Genomic DNA, 17346 nt, shown 5'->3' with positions numbered 1-17346 from the left:
TGTGAAAATACCCATTCCACATAATGCACACTTTAGAACTAAAATACAGATCAAATGTCATTGAATTAAACACGAGCTCTCATAAATATGAACTAGAGCTCAAAGACAGTTACCATTCCTTCTGATCAGAGTGGAGCTAGACAATATTACATTAAATGGCACATTTGCTTTATAATAGACATTTTGAGGGCTTTAATGTGAAGACTAGTGGAGATAAACATTGTTTGAAATGTACAACAGAACAATATGATTTAGTGACAAAAATATTCCGATATAAACTCTAGCCATGAGAATCCATGAACAGAGCTTTATCCTCATTGCCCCTGCGCCCATACATAGTCTAGCTTAATGCTGAAGTTAATAAATATTTTAACTTTACAGAAACTATAAGATAACTTCTGGAAGATTACATGGTCATATATAAATTTTGACAGCTGTTTAATTCAAAGATCATCCACTAAAGTCATTAAAGTTAATGTGCATTAACTCTATTGAAAAATTAGTAAGAATACTAAGAGTTGCTATAATGCAAAATACAGTTAGAATGATAACAGAATAAAGGGAGTAACACAACACGAGCTGTAATGTACAATAAGTATCAAGATGCATAAACAAAAAGGAGAAAATTAAATCTTGCATTTTGTATCAGTCCTAAATAACATTCTCATAAGCACACTGGGGAAATGTCTAGATAAAATTACTATAAGATGGGTGCATAACAGGTTGAAAGAAAATACTTAGAGTAGTTATGAATAGTTTTCTGTCAAACTGGGAGGATGTATCTAATGGAGTCCCACAAGGGTTTTGCATGGTCCAGTACTCTTCAATATTGTCATTAAATGACTTGAAAATGGAGTAGAAAGTACAGTTATAACATTTGCAGATGACACCAAGCTGGGAGGGGTTGCAAGCACAATGGATGACAGGATTAGAATTCAAAATGACCTTAATAAATTGGAGAATTGGTCTGAAATCAACAAGATGAAATGAAGATAAGGAAAAATCAAATGCACAAATACAAAATAGGGAACAACTAGCTAGGCAGTAGTACGGCTGAAAAGGACCTAGAGCTTATAATGGACCACAAACTGAATACCAGTTAACAATGTAATTCAGTTGCAAAATAGGATAATATTCTGAGGTGTATTAACAAGAATGTCAATACATAAGACACAGGAGGTAACTGTCCTGCTCTAGTTGGCACTGGTGAGGCCGCAGCGGAGTACGATGTCCAGTTCCGGGCACCACACTTTTGAAAAGACGTGGACAAATTAGAGAATCCAGAGGAGAGCAATAAAAATGATAAAAGGTTTAAAAAAACCTGACCTATGAGGAAAGGTTGAAAAACTGAGTAGGTTTAGTCCTGAAAAAAGAAGCTGTGAGGGGACCCAATAAAAGTCTTCAAATATGTTAAGGGCTGTAAAAAAGGATGATGATCAATTGTTCTCTATAGCTACTGAAGGTAAGACAAGAAGTAATCGGCTTAATCTGAAGCAAGGGAGATAAACGCTTTCTAACCATCAAGGTGGTAAGTACTGGAATAGGTTACCACGGGAGGTTGTGGAATCCCCACCATTGGAGGTTTTTAAGAACAGGTGGAACAAACACCTGTCAGGGAAGGTCTAGGTTTACTTTGTCCAGCCTTACTGCAGGGGGATGGACGTGAAAACTTCTCGCGGTTCCTTTCAACCCTACATATCTGTGATTCTATGGTCTGTTGACATGAGACCTGTGTAACTCCACTGAAGTTAATGCATTACACTGCCGCTGGAGTGAGGAAGTTGAGAATCAGGGCCAGTATTTTTAAATGAATAGTCTGACATTTATCAAGTAATTTAAATGTAATAGTTTATGAAGTACAAATTTCAACTTTGACTAAACCTGAGAGCCTGAATTTTATTTCAATGCGTGAAGAATAAACGTGGGTAGGGAATGGTAGTTTCTAGGAAATACACATTTTGGGCAGTAGATTTTCAATTTATATCAGCTATTTTGTATGTTTCCTATTGGCAGCTGGGCTGGTACTTTATTTTGTCCCTGTTGCTCATTTAGAATAATTTAGCAATAGGTGTTTGGCAGTTGAACAGCTTAGGTTAAAACTGCTTTTTGAAGTAATTGTTTGAGAAGCGCACTTTCTATAGCTCGTGGAGATGGCAAAAGCCTGATTGCTCAGGGACATGGGTTTTCTTCCTGTCTCTGCCACTGACTTGCTGTGTGAACTTGAAAAAACAGTTAACCTTTCTCTGGAATCCCCATTCTTGGAGGTTTTTAAAAACATGTTGAACAAACACATGTCAAGGAAGGTCTAGGAATACTTGGTATTGCTCAGTGTGGGGGACGGGGACGGAGTAGATTACCCCTTGAGATCCCTTCCTGCCCTGCATTCCTATGATTACAAAAATAATGTCATCTAGAATAGTGAAAAAATAGTGAAAAACAGAATAGTGAAAACTCACTGATGAAAGATCATTGATGACCACTTTGTTTTTGAGGACACAATTCTCAGTTCTCCTTAAATAAGGCTCCTTAACTAGATTTGATTAAAACTTTTTCAGTTAAAATTTGTTGAAAAATGTGGTTTAATCAAAACTGACATTTGTCACTATTTTTCATTTTCAAGGAAAGTATTTAGGATTTTTTTAAAAAAAGCAAAAATACGAAAAATGAAACATTTCACAGTTTTTGGATTTTATTTTTACAGTCCAAAAAATAATTAATGTAAAAAGTTCATTTTCCAGCCAGCTCTACCCTTTATACTGCTCTGACAATGCCAACATGTTTGCCAGGGCAGCGTAAAACAAACCTTACTATAAAAGACAATCAGGCCTTGGGTATCAAGGACAAAGGGAAAGGTGAGAGCAATAGCAAACGAGATGACAAAGCTGTTATGTGGATTTTTGCTTGGAATACAAGACTTCAATGGTCAAAACCTAACAATATGCAAGCAGCAACACAGACAACTGCAGATGCATCCAGTGCAGACAGGTTTCCAGATGTCTCCAGAAAAGAAAAACCCTGGTGTTGCAGGACAGGACACCACACATCATTTGCTGGTGCACTCGTGTGCCATGAAAAGATCCATCAGGCACATAATGCTTGTGTACTCACTTTGCCTATGTAGGTGTGTAAAGAAGGGAAGGCAGAAAGGAAGATAAGTACAGAATTAACTGTAATCCTGTATATGTAAAAATGGAAGCTGGTGTGACTGAAAGTCCTAACCTTGTGATTACAGAAAACAAACCTTCTTGAGTTTACTTGAAGCACCTTGCTACTCCTGCCTTTGGCATGGATATTTTCAAGCAGAGCACCTTATAAAATGCAAAGAGGCTACAACATTACAGTATGCCCATATTAATATTACTTATCATAGTTGTAAAATGGCCTTAGTCAGGGGACAGACAGGAAAAGCTGTTTTTATTTATCATTGTCAGAAGACGGACTATGAAATGGGAAACTAGAAAACACTGGGCGAAACATTGTGATGTTGCTTCCAAGGAATTATTATAAATATAAAACTGGACTAGAGACTTAAATACATAGAAAGCAAGAGTGCTTCCTTACAGTCTTATAAAATATATTTTTTAAAAGAAATAAAACATGGTTGTCATAACCCGCCTGATCTATCCATACTATTGCTAAGTACAAGCCAATCAAGTTCTTACTTCCTTGAGGCAATGATAATTTGCCCAGGATGGCAATCAGTGAGATCACTCTTCTTCCTGCTACCTTCTTTCTATCACCATGTATTCCCCTTTCAAAATCCCAGTTCTCCACTTTAGTTTGTCGGCACAATCACTATCAGTGCTACTCCAGTTTGCATTTATCACGAAGGGTATAAAGAGCTGGCTAGGTCCCAAACATACGTACAATGAGCCAGACAGGAAATCCTGAATCAAATTTTTGGCCTGATCTTACAGTGCAGTCTTAGTCTAACTCTTAGTGAAATAAATGAAAATGTTGCCTGATTAAGGACTGCAAGATCAGTGTTCCACATGTGGTATTTTATTCTTGTTAGATCTAAATAATGGAGACCTAAAGTCTAACAGGGTAACAAAAGATACAAAAAGTACCTATGTACAATATGCCCTCAAAACACCCATTTATATCTAAATAATTCATAAACAGCTTAGCCAAGATCATTACATTCTTGACACACCAGGATAGCAAAGTTACATGATTTGCTCTGTGATCTGCTCCTGCAGTCAAACATACCAGTCAGCTAAGGCACTGCAGGTTATATCGAACACACAGGAAAGCTCAGAATTATAATGACAGAGCTGAAATCTTTGGGTTATCTAATTGTTGTGAGCATTGTACATCATTAAAAAGAGTTAATGTCTGAATCAAATTAAAACCCACAGAGGAATAAAAGCTGTATTCTGGTTTTGTGAAATGATGGAATTCTATAAAAGACACTCAGCCTGCCCTGAACGCATACTGTATATTCATTTAAAATTAAAGGTTTGAAAAAAAATGTCAGTTTCGAACTCTCTCACCAACACACGTTGGGGTAAAAGAAATCACAAGAACTGCTCATAGGCTGAATACATTAAACACATTTGAACAGATTTAGCAACCTTTTACTGAGATGTATGCAGATAAGACATATGGAAAAATGCTAAGAGAGTGAGCCTGCTTTTGCTCCCATAGAAGTCAATGGCAAGACTCCCACTGACTTCAATGAAAACAGCATCAGGCTCCTTAAAAGATAAATTATTTCAGAACACAACAAGAATGTGGGTTCACCTCTTCTTGAGGATCTATTCTGTCCAGGAACAATGAAAAATTCTTAACACAACAGGATTTTGTGACTTTTTTTTGTCCCTCTGACTGTCATGTTTTCCCTGTGCTTTGTTCTTATGACATTAACATATAATGTCTTATGTGTCCTATTCCTAAGTGCTGATGTTTAGCCTCTGTGTTCAGTAATGTCATCAACAAGGCTATGCAGTAAAATATCAGTAATCCTAGCCCACATGCCCCTATGAAGTAATATACGTGTCACTATAGAGGTTCTTCACTTGTTAAAAATATGCTCTCATTTTAGCTTTTTATTAGTTCTAGTTTGCCAAATACCTCAGGGAAGAACATGAAGATTTTAGACACATCATTATTTTGTTTGAGATGTTTTGCTACCTCTATTTAAAGTTCCATTCTTCTTTTTTTTTAAATTGGGTTTGATAATCTGATTACATTCAGTTTTAAATGACCCTGGCTCCTTCCGTCACTCTACAGGGTAACTCCACTACAGAATTCTGGCTATATTAATAAATGATGTCTTCTTAACATATGCTACATATTCTGTATTTTATGTTTTTTAATTAAAAGTCTAATAAACATTTAATAAAAAACAAAGTATTTTTCTAAAGTGAATGGATACACTGAAGGGCTGGGGATCCCCACAATTACAAAATCCACCTTTAAAATTAGGAAATGTCTTAAGATAAGAGAAACAGCATTATAAAACAAGCTTTAAAACACAGAAATTGCATAATAATTCAATGAATTAATCACAGAACTACAGAACAAAGAAGTACAATATGAAAAATACATGTTGAAAAATATATAAAGTAATTATAGAATACTTGTAATCTCACAGCATGTTCCTCTCTAGTTCTCAATGCACTTTACTAAAATAGTTAAATAGTGTTATTCTTAGTTACAGATGGGATGAGGAAAAGAAATACGAATGGTTTTTCAAGGTCACTCAGTAGCAGGAAGAAAATTCATGTTTTTCACCTCCAGGTTCGTGACATATCCACTACATAACACTGCCTCTGTAGAAAGTGCACTTCTCAAACAATTACTTCAAAAAGCAGTTTTAACACTAACCTGTTCAACTGCCAAACACCTATTGCTAAATTATTCTAAATGAGCAACAGGGACAAAATAAAGTACCAGCCCAGCTGCCAATAAGAAACATACATAATAGCTGATATAAATTGAGAAATCTACTGCCCAAAATGTGTATTTCCTAGAAACTACCATTCCCCACCCACATTTACTCTTCACGCATTGAAATAAAATTCAGGCTCTCAGGTTTAGTCAAACTTGAAATTTGTACTTCATAAACTATTACATTTAAAAGATTTGATAAACGTCAGACTATTCACTTAAAAATTCTGGCCCTGATTCTCAACTTCCTCACACCTGTGGCAGTGTAGTGCATTAACTTCAATGTCAACCTAATGTCAACATACCACAGAATCACAGAAAAGTAGGGCTGAAAGGGATCTCAAGAAGTTTTCAAGTCCAGCGCCCTGCAGTGAGGCAGGACCAAGTAACCGTAGAACTTCCCTGACAGGTGTTTGTCTAAACTATTCTTAAAAGCCTCCCTTAATAACCTATTTCAGAACCTACCTATCCTGATACAAAGTTTTTCCTAATATCTAACCTAAATTTCCCTTGCTTAAGATTAAGCTCCGTTACTACTTGTCCTACGGTCAGTGGACACAGAAAACAATTGATGAATTCTCTTTGTAACAGCCCTTAACATATTTGAAGACCCCCTTTCCCCCCTCAGGTTTCCTTTCTCAGGACTCTACATACCCAGTTTTTTTTAACTTTTCCTCATATGTCAGGGGTTGGTTGGTTGTTTTTTAAAACCTTTATCATTTTTGTTGCTCTCCTCTGGATTCTCTCCAATTTGTCCACATCTTTCCTAAAGTATGGTGCCCAGAACCGGTCACAGTACTCCAGCTGAGGCCTCATCAGTGCTGAGTAGAGGACAATTATCTCCCATGTCTTAAATAACAGAAGCATCTTAATACACCCCAGAATGATATTTGCTTTTTTTGCAACTGCAATAAATTGTTGACTCATTCAAATTGTGATTTACTATAACTCAGACATTTCCAGCAGTACTACTGCCTAGCCAGTTATTCTTTAGTTGTACATTTGATTTATCCTTCCTAAGTGAAGTATTCTGCACTTATCTTTATTGAATTGTATCTTGTCAATTTCAAACCAATTCTCTAATTTGTCAAGGTTGTTTTGAATTTTAATTCTGGCTTCCAAAGTGCTAGCAACCTCTCCCACATTAGTGTCTTCACAAATGTTATAAGTGTACGCTCCACTTCATTATCCAAGTCATTAATGAAAATATTGACTAGTATTAGACCCAGGACTGACCCCTGCATCATCCCACTAGATATGTCCTCCCAGTTTGACAAAAAAAAAAAAACAACTGATAACTTTGCTTTGAGTACGAGCTTTCAACCAGTTGTGCACCAATGTTCCCTCTAATTTTTTACATCCATGTGCGGAATTAATTTTGTTATGTGCACCAATATAGAGGGGATGTGTGGTGGGGGGCCAACCAAAATATAGCCCAGAATGACTCCTACTGCCAAAAGCATTCAATAATCTACTAGATCATTAAGTACCCTACATTTTCTTGGATATCTTTAAAGCTTGCAGTGTAATCCGACCAATTAAATCTGAAGATAATATAGTAAGGCATGTATAATGTCCCACACCTACCACATAACCAGACATCACACAGCTGCTGACAGCATAGTACTTATGCTTTTCCCACCACCTACACCCAGTGTGAAATACAAAAGTGGGGGTTTTTTAAATAAATATTTCTTTACTATTAGCATTTTATAAAGTTGTAACATATCACCTTTTAATCCATGTTAAAACTATAAGTACTAACTGTTTAGTATTTACTACTAGGCCTACAGCCTGATCCAACAGAAAATTATCCTGTCAGTGTTTTGGGAACAATTACAGTCCATTGATATGCTCTTTAAAGAGACTGCAGAGAAAACTTGTATTTATACAAGTTTCTACAAGCCAAGGGTCCTTCATCTGTGTCTAGGATGGTGAGGATCTTCTTCTTTTTTCAGCCTGGTGAATGGGGTAGCAGAATGGAGGTCTCCTTTTCTCCCTCCCCCCTCCCCCCCCACATGGATGATGGAAGGGAGATCTGTGGGGAGATAAGGATGATCTTGATAGGATTCCTTCATGCAAACCTTCATCCACATGTGGAACAGGGCCTGTGAACACAACAAACCTAATGGATGGGTTTCACCTACCCTAGGCATTCAGAAGGCAAGTAGTTGGGGTTGACTTTTAGATCATTACAGTCTATTAACTGAAAGCTTCACAAGAAGGTTTATGCTGTCATCCCAATATGCAGTCATTCAAAGCATCCACTGGAGCTATTAACCGAGAGTGCACCAACCCCGATGTTATTTAGGATCAGAGAAGTTAGAGCTAGAAAAGACCTAGACCACAGTCCCACTCCCCATCAATGCAGGGTTTAACCTCTCCCATAATGCCCACACTAGGTTTTTATCATCAGCGCTGGAGGTATGCTTGTGTGCAGCTTACTGATTCCTCTGTCTCCTGCACCTCTCGGCAACCCATGCAACGCCAGCAGCAGCCCTAAACCAACAACCACCTGGAACCCGGGCTGGGGGTGGGGGGGACTTTGATACATTTCACCTCCACCACGTGCAATATTTCCTAGGCACCAGAATCCCACGGCAACGAGACCCGCTGGGCTCTTACAATGGCACTAAACCCCTCTCCTGCCGGTGCATATACCAACCCTTCCTGTGGGCATTTTCCCAGCCCCCGAACGGCCCCACGGCTCCCCCCAGGCACGCTGCTTGTGTAAGCCGGGCTTATCGGGGGAGCTGGGGCCGCAGGCACAGCGGGGCCCCCTCGCACGCCCGCTCCCGGGAAGATGCTGGTACCTTTTATCCAGGCAAGCGATCCACTCGCTGGAGGAGGACGAATGGGAAGCGTGAGCAGCGACCATGTTTGCCCGGCTCTCTGCGTACCCAGGCGGCGGCGGCGGCGGCGGCTGCTCTGCCCCCTCCCCTGCTCCCTGCCTCCCCCGCGCCTGCGGCTGCTGCCTCTCCCCGCGCTGAGCAATGGGCTCTCCCAGCCGCAGGCTCCGGCTGCCTCCGCGTGGCCAGAGCCACCTGGCCCAGCGCTGCGGCTGCCCGCGGCTCAGGTGCTGGCTCTGAGCAGGGCGGGCCCTCGGCTCACGGCAGAGCGGAGCTGGCGGGGAGCCCGCAGCCGGGAAAGACACAGCGGGGGGGCGGGCACCTTGCGTGAGAAAAAGTCAGGGGAAGGGACCAAGCCACCCTATAGCGCCGGCATCAGCGTCATCCGGCCAGGCGCTGCAGGGCTGTGTGGGGCCTGAGCCCCGCACGCTCCAGTCCCAGCAACAGAGGTGCTGGACCTAGGGGCTTGAAGTGGTTTCCATCACGTGGCATCTCCATCACTGGAGAGTTTTAAGAGCAGATTAGACAGACACCTGTCAGGGACCGTCTAGATAATACTTAGTGCTGCCATGAGCGCAGGGGACTGGAGTTGCTGCCCTCTCAAGCTGCCTGCCAGTCCTATGTGGCTATGATCTACGGGGTTTACAGTTTGGGTCAATCCTCCCCCTGCCCCAAATCAGGGGAAAGCAAGTCAATTAACCTTGGCCAGTCCACCTAGAGAGCCCAGTGCTGGGAGAGGTACCATAGACATCTCCAACTCATAAAAGCCAGTTATATAACAATAAAATTGGCTTTCATGGGGTTGGGGAGGTGCATACATAAATACAAGGTAAAGCATTTGCCATTGTTTTAATCAAGAGAAACAGCCGTTTCTGAGCAGAGAAATACTTTCTTTGGTGTGAGGCAGAAAGTTAAAGGAGAGAAGCTTTTCATTTTTTTTCCCAGACAGAAAAGTAATGGAGTTTCAGAGCCTTCTCTCCAGTGGAGGTGAGGCTCTCTGCTAGGATGTCATTGACTGTCAGAAAGAGGGTCCCGAACCTCCCGGGGCAAAGCAGGGCCTGGGACAAACTGCTCCAGGAGATGCAGAGGGACTTTGCTAGCAGATCATAATAGCTCTTGGAAGTGCAGAAGGAGATGGTGGAACAGGACCGACAGAAGCAGTTGCAACTGAGAGAATGTTGGAGAGGGATGAGAGAATGGTAGCCAAATACATTGCCCATGACCTAAGTTCCCTCTAATCTGCACAGCCGCACAGCAGCCTATCAAGGGCCTCTCCTGCAGACCTGGCCCTGCCGCAGCCAGGGGAGAGGCACCCCTCCCCCTCAGCCCAGGCACTGCTGCAGCGAGAGAGAGGGCTGGGGGGAGTCCTCTCCCCCGCTGCAGCCCCAGGGCAGCCTGCACCCCAAACACCTCTCATCCCCGACCCCAACCCCAACCCAGAGCCTGTATCCCCAGCTCGAGCTCACACCCCTTATGCCCCAACCCTCCCATATTCCAAATCCCTCGGCCCCACCCTCACCACACATCACCTCCATATTGGTGCACATAACAAAATTCATTCTACACATGCATGGGAAAAAATAGAGGGAGCATTGCAACCATGCCATGAGGGAGCATGACTGACAACTGCAGCAGGAAGAGCAATCAACAGTTCACATATTCATGTGCACCTTGGGGAGTGGTTTAGATAATGGGCACGTGTGTGCCATCAATGGCACCAGTACAGTTTGTGAAGCCCATTCACTCAAAGACTGCCATTATTTCAGAGATATTAGTAACCGTCAGAGCTACAACTGTCTTGCAAACCTCCATCACCACACCACAGACAGCTGAGTCAGCTGAAATACAGAATGTCCTGCCACATCTGAGAGCTCTGTGCTTGACAGGTCTGTGAGAGGTGTGACGCTTAGCAGCCCTAGCCTTGGTTTAATGAGAGCAATTGCAAGTTTCTCCTGCCTAGGAGTATGGCCCAGGAGGAAAATGTATAGCTAACTGCCTCATTAGTATGCAGACCAGAGGTCACTATTTTTCTACGATGTAAACCTACTGGTAAAAGAGGGGACCCAAAGGGGTGTTTGAGACTTACTACCATTTATTGCTGAGGATTATGCCTAGTGCTCAACCTTACTTGCATCCACACATACTTTCTACGAGAGTTTTTGCAAAGTCACATTCAGGAAAATGGGAAGGATTAGAATTTATTAAAATGGCTGCTGATGTTGATATCTTTCCTTAGAAACAGATTAAGCCTTTTCATCATTTATGAAATTTCCTAACATTGTCACCAATTTTGTTTCTCTCCCTGGAATGGGAGGGGAATACGATTTACTATAATTAGATTCATGAGACTTGACTCCATAGCCAAAGAGTTGGGACAGCAGCTGCTTCTAAAGGAGTCTGCTGCTGGGAAATGGACATTTGTCAACCTGAGTATCTGAAGGATGAAATGCCTTTTTAACCAGCTGCAGTTTACAAAGGACTACAGTGCCACTTAAAAGCCTTCGACAGTGAAGACCAGAAATAAGGCCAGCCTGCAAATTCTCCAGTAACAGCAAGACCTCAGAGACCCTAAAATGCAGACACGCCCAACCCCCCCCCCACACCCTCCCACTCCCCAGTTGTTATTTGTGTTACTTGGATGTATGCTGAACATGTCAAATTTCAGACTTCCACCGTTTTTCACTATATCTCCATTTTTAAAGAGCATTATCTGAGTTTTTCAAAACAGCTAGCTAGCTATTCACCCTTGACTAATTCAAACATGGCTAACAGGAGCTTGCTCAAATGTTCCAGAAAAAGTCATCTTCAGCCAGAGACCAGACATGAAGAATTTGATCCAAAAAGGTGAATTTGTGAGCTGGAGTGGGTCACCGAGATGGCCGCCACTGCACCCCAGCTCCAAACATGCGCTGCCACACCCAGTCCCAGTCAAGAAGGTTTATTCTTTTATGATAAAGGTTAAAAACAACCACCAAAATGCAGCCCTAAGTCAGCACCTGGCCCACTGGCTTCAGAACCACCCCTCCCAGGGGTCTCTGATACTCCAGCTCCTGGCAGCTTCCTAGCCTCACCCAGCTCTGCTCCCTCCTTATAGCAGCAGCCTCAGGTGTAAGGATTTTATTGTTGGAGGCCTATCTCATCAGAAGATCTCAGGGAGCCTTCCAGTTAATTCCTGCTGAGTCCCCCTGTTAAGCCCATCTGTCAGAGCTGGATTCGCATAAAACAACACACACCCCAAATGTAAAGATAAACAACACTTTATTTAACTATAGGAAGAGGAAGGAAGGAGAGGGGAATGGATTAACAATACTGGAGATTTGGGTTGACACTTGCACTCACACATACACTCAATGGTACCAAGATGTTCTTCTACCTTTCCAGGCATCCACTATGAAGATTGCAGGATCTGGACAACCGAAGCCAGCGATGGACTGACGGACACAGACCGTGAATGGCAGATGGAATGGACAGGTATGTATCCCTGTCTTAACTGCCACCCTAACCCACTTTGCGTCGTCTGTGCATGTGAGATTGATCTAACTAATCGGACTAAGTCCGTGTATGCAAGTCTGCTTTCCCCAAATAAAAGAATAAACAAACCCAAACTAATTAGTAAGTAGCTATTGCAGGCCAATAGCTAGTGCCAAGATAGTATCACACCACGAGAGAGAGCTGGACACTCGAAGCTCTGACAACTCGAAAACTCCAGAGACCAAGAGCCCCAGGCTCCTCCCCTCACACACTTTTATAGGGAGCTGTTGCCAGGCAAACCTAGTTTCCCACCTTTGTGATTTCCCACCTTTTCTTGGTACCAAGGAACATGAGCCTGACACAAAATGGAGGTCACCTTGTCTTGGTGATGGCCTTTTGATTCACAGAACTTATCTTAACTTTATACATATATTTCAGTAATTTGGCAGAAGTAAATAGGGTTTAAAACCAAAATTAACACAGGGTTGCTTCCCTGGAGCCCCTCTTGTTCTCAGGACTCACCACAGGAGTTAGTGCCACTCTTATGTGGCCTTTGCAACTCAGGGTTCAGCTTGTCTGAGTTCTTCCTCCCCAGGACTCAGCTAGCCTCAGTCCTCTCTCTCAGCTACCTACTCACAGCCTTTATAGACCCAGGTGTAGCTCAGCCCTCTTTAATTAGCTGGATTGGGCTCGCCTGCTCTAGGCCGGGGCTCTGGGCTCAGTCTATCCACAGAGACCAGCTAACCTGTGACAGAGCTTGAAAAATATGATTTATTAAAATGTATGTATAGGGTGTCCATTACCACAGTAGCAGTACAAAAGTTATGGAAATGTATTTGCAACATTAATTACAGCAGTAACTACCATACCACTGTTATAATATTGTGATAAAACTGGTAACAGCAAGGCTCGCCATGCTTTGTATTATAGTTTTAGGTGCTATCAGTGTCCTGCTCCACCAGTGAAAATAAATACAATTACTGTCATGATAAATAATGAATTAGTGGTTCCAGGGCCTATAATCTGTCAATTTGCTTTAGTCTAACCTCTGCAATGCCATCTCACTTCATGGCAAACTCACTCAAAAATCCTCAGCTCCGGCCATCTGTGCTCAACACAGGACCCAAGAAAAAACAATGGTGGCTGTGAACCATTGTTACACTCCCCTGCTTCCTATGTTCTACCTCAGGCTATTCTAACGTAAGACAGTTACATGGACTCCAAAGGTGCTGGAGATCATCAGAGCACAGCAGGACTCCTTCACTCTGACATGCCTCAGACCATACACGGGGACTGAGAGATGGAGTCAGGTAGGACTGGCTCCACCAAGTACGACATTCAAGGATTCCCTTTACTCTAGGGGAATCCACAGCTAGTCACTTAGGCTAACTTTGTCAGCTTTGTGCTGCCAGAATGAAGTGAAGTAATTAGTGTAGGCCAGGATCTGGTTCTCAGACTCCAGCTCAAATAATGATTCATGCTGACACATCATAGACTTAAAGGCCAGAAGGGACCATCATGATAATCTAGTCCAGGGATCTCAAACTAAAACCACCACGAGGGTCACATGAGGACTAGTACATTGGCCCAAGGTCTGCACCACTGACACCTTTTCATATAAAGATATGAAAGCCTCCCCTTTTGCCCCCGGCCCCGCCCCCATTCCACCCCTTCCATGAGGCCCCACCCCTGCCCCGCCTCTTCCCACCCCTTCCCCAAAGTCCCTGCCCCAACTCTGCTCCCTTCCTGCCCCTATTCCAACCTCTTCCCCAAATCCCTGCCACTGCCCAGCCTCTTCTCCACCTCCTCCCCTGAGGCTCCCCACTCCTCCCCTCTCCCTCCTGGAAAGCGCTAAGCGCCACCAAACAGCTGTTTGGTGGTGGGAAACGCCTGAAGGTAAGCAGAGGAGCAGGGATGCGGCATGCTGGTGGGGGAGGAGGGGTGGCGGGGGAGGGGAGCTTGGCGGCCACAGGAAATAACTCAGGGCAGGCGGGGTGGGGGGCAGGGAGCTTGGCGGGTGGCATCAAATAACTCCGCCGGCCGCATGTGGCCCGCAGGCCGCGTGTTTGAGACCCCTGATCTAGTCTGACCTGCACATTTCAGGCCACAGAACCTCACCCACCCACTTCTATAATAGACCCCTAACCACTTGCTGACTTATGAAGTCCTCAAATCATGATTTAAAGACTTCAAGTTACAGAGAATCAACCATTTACAGTAGTTTAAACCTGCAAGTGAGTCATGCCCCATGCTGCAGAGGAAGGCAAAAAAACCCAGGTTCTCTGCCAATATGACCCGGGGGGAAATTCCTTCCCGACCCCAAATACTAAACTGGTCATTTTCAGTTCTCATGCAGCACATGGTCCTGCTGTGTATCCAACATGGCAGGAGAATACATTTTAGAGTATGGTTAAACTGATGGTACTCCAAAAGATTCCTTGGGGGGAAAAATTAAGAATGAATCTGGCAGGTTCAAAATTATGAGACAAGTTTAGCACCAACCCATGCTGGATTCAGCACAGCTAAGGTCCCAACCTAAAACTTTAAAAGCCTGACGGTCTCATCAGTGGCATATATAACTACCATTGACTTCAAAGGGATAAACAGGACCCAGCATGATAAAGACAGAAGCAGGAATAGGAACGCTATTGGGATTTGCATGCTGCAATGGGTGCAGAACATCTGATGATGTGTGACATACAAAAGCAACTTGATCTACATCTTAATAATCCTGTCATATAAATCTTATAAGCAACATATTGGTTTTGTCCCTCATTCCATCTCAAACACTGATAAATTACAGGAAGGTTACAGCCTTATCAAAGACAAAATAGATTATTTGTATAGCATATCAATGAGAAAACATACAGGAGCCTGCAGATTTCCCCATTACCAAGCAGTCATAAATGCAAAAATGTTACATGGGGAAGGATGGCATAGTGTATCTCTCGTTAGCTATTTAAACCAAAATTATGACGTCTTGGCCCCAGTGAAATCATTGGGCACTTTTATATTGTCTTCAGTGGGACCTGGAACGTTCCTGAAACTGGAGGACCTAAACAGAGTTGTATTGTGGCTGTAATTTTATATATGCCCAGGTTGTACAGCTTTCCCGAGCAGTGGAGGACTTCTTGTTCATATAGGTCTTATGCTATGTATCGTTCTGTACTAGTTTTTACTGTCCTAATTTAATGTTGCCCTTTCTAATGAAAATGAATTAAAAACTTCAGGGGTTTTGCTCATACAAAATTAGTGTGGCCAATCACAACAGAAGGCTATGTTTAGCTAATATTCCTTAATGCCAAAATCACCTCTCAGATATTTAGCATCTGATTAAAATCAAGTTTGTGATGTCATTCCTCAGTAACAAAAACTGTTGTCAGAACCACCTTTTGCATTATTACTTGGCAGAAGGAACTTTAACAGGATATTTCACAGATGTTCTTGCCAAAAGTTTTGGATGCCCAATATCAAAGCCTTTCTGTAGAGTATCATTTTGAACAGAGGGTTATCTGATTTCCACACATGAACCGAGCCCATATCCTGGGTTATAAAAGGATTTAGAGAAACCATATTAAGGTAAGCAATGATCGACTACTAATAATGTTCATATTCACATTCATATTGACAACATGGGGGAATGCATGAGTGTTAGTATTTTTTATTTCAAAATTTGTTGGGGTTTTTTTTGTTTGAATTTTTTTAACTCCTCAAAACAGCTTTATAGAATAGCGGAGGAAAACGCAAGTGGGTTTGAGTTTTCTCAGGCTATTTCATACCCTGGATGATGGAACTATGATAGAAAAGGCTAGCTGTCCTATTTTTTGGCCCCTTTAAAATGGAGAAGAAGAAAAAAGAGAGCCCATGAAAACAAAAAGTTACATAATATTTAGTTTCATGATTAATAATCCGTAGTTACATACCTCATGGGATGTTATGAATATTAAACAGTTGGAGAACAGTGCTTTAGAGATGAAAGACACTACATAAATATGACTATTTTGTTATTAGGATCTACACAACTGTCAACACATTTGGGTTTATTTAGGTTTAGGCAGAAATTCAAATGCACAGCCCTACATAACATGTAGAATGACAGCAGGAAAACCATTTACAACATTAAATATTTAAGTGTTAAAAGCACTGAATTTGTACTATTACTTTTACCTTTCAGTTATCATGTGCTAAAAGTCAGTATTTGTAACATCACACAACTATTATAGAAATCAATCTTGAAACTAAGAACAATGGGAATATCATATCATTTAGCTTTGGATCCATGGCTAAAGTCTCTTGGTTAATTGATGGTACCCGTTCCTATAAGGAAAGAAAAAGCTCTCTGCTGCACTGAAAATAATCTGCAAGCTAAACCTCTTTAGATAAGGGGGGTTCTATTTTTTAAATGAAGCAGAAGATTAAAGTAGAAAATGTTTATGTGAAGATTTTATTGTATAATATATATGCTTATTTTCAGTCACACTCCTAATTTTTTATTCTACTATCACATTTTGCCAGGGGTGAAAGTAAGTTAGAGGACTTACCGGTACGCCGGAGTCCTGAGCAGGGGGCGTGGCTTCAACCGGAAGAAGCGTGGCCTTAAATCCCAGGGCCCTTTAAATCTTGATTTAAAGGGCCAGGGCTCCAGCTGCGGTAGTGGCGGCTGGGAGCCCGGGGCCCTTTAAATACGCTTGAGCTACCAGCTGCAGAGGCGGCTGGGAGCCCCGGGGCTCGGTGGCGATTTAAAGGGCCCAGGGCTCCAGCTGCTGCTACCACAGCGGAGCCCCGGGCCCTTTAAATCACTGAGGAGCCCTGGGGGCTCCCGGCTGCCACCGCTACCCCGGGGCTCTGGGCTCTGGCAGAGCTTTAAAGGGCCTGGGGCTCCACTGTGGTAGCAGCTGCCGGAGCCCCGAGCCCTTTAAATCCACACCTGAGCCCTGCTGCCCGAGCCCTGGGGTAGCGGTGGCTGGGCTCCATCAGGAATTTAATGGGCCCCGGGTCTCCAGCCGCTGCTACTGCCCCAGCCCTTTAAATGCCCGCCGGAGCCCCACCGCCGCTACCCCGGGGCTTCGGCAGCAGGGCTCCGGTGGAGATTTAAAGGGCCGGGGCAGTAGCGGTGGCTCTTACCGGTACG

The 17346-nt window shown here is 42.8% G+C and overlaps 1 protein-coding gene across 3 annotated transcripts in view; it reads right to left on the bottom strand.

Annotated features, from left to right (window-relative positions):
• RAPGEF4 (Rap guanine nucleotide exchange factor 4) overlaps positions 1–9018 on the bottom strand; it is a 223405-nt gene extending 214387 nt beyond the window's left edge. For 2 of the 3 annotated variants that reach the window (XM_074967599.1, XM_074967600.1), the window contains exon 1: positions 8709–9015. In XM_074967599.1, the coding sequence (XP_074823700.1) occupies positions 8709–8773 (65 nt within the window). In that variant the 5' untranslated portion in view covers positions 8774–9015. Of the gene's footprint in view, positions 1–8708 lie in introns of all 3 variants that reach the window. The other variant, XM_074967602.1, reaches the window with a different exon arrangement.
• Positions 9019–17346: the final 8328 nt, after the last annotated feature.

The sequence above is a fragment of the Natator depressus genome, chromosome 11, assembly GCF_965152275.1.
Source record: "Natator depressus isolate rNatDep1 chromosome 11, rNatDep2.hap1, whole genome shotgun sequence".
Lineage (NCBI taxonomy): Eukaryota > Metazoa > Chordata > Testudines > Cheloniidae > Natator > Natator depressus.
The sequence above is the reverse complement of the archived record's forward strand: the minus strand, read 5'-3'. Positions and strand labels throughout refer to the sequence as shown.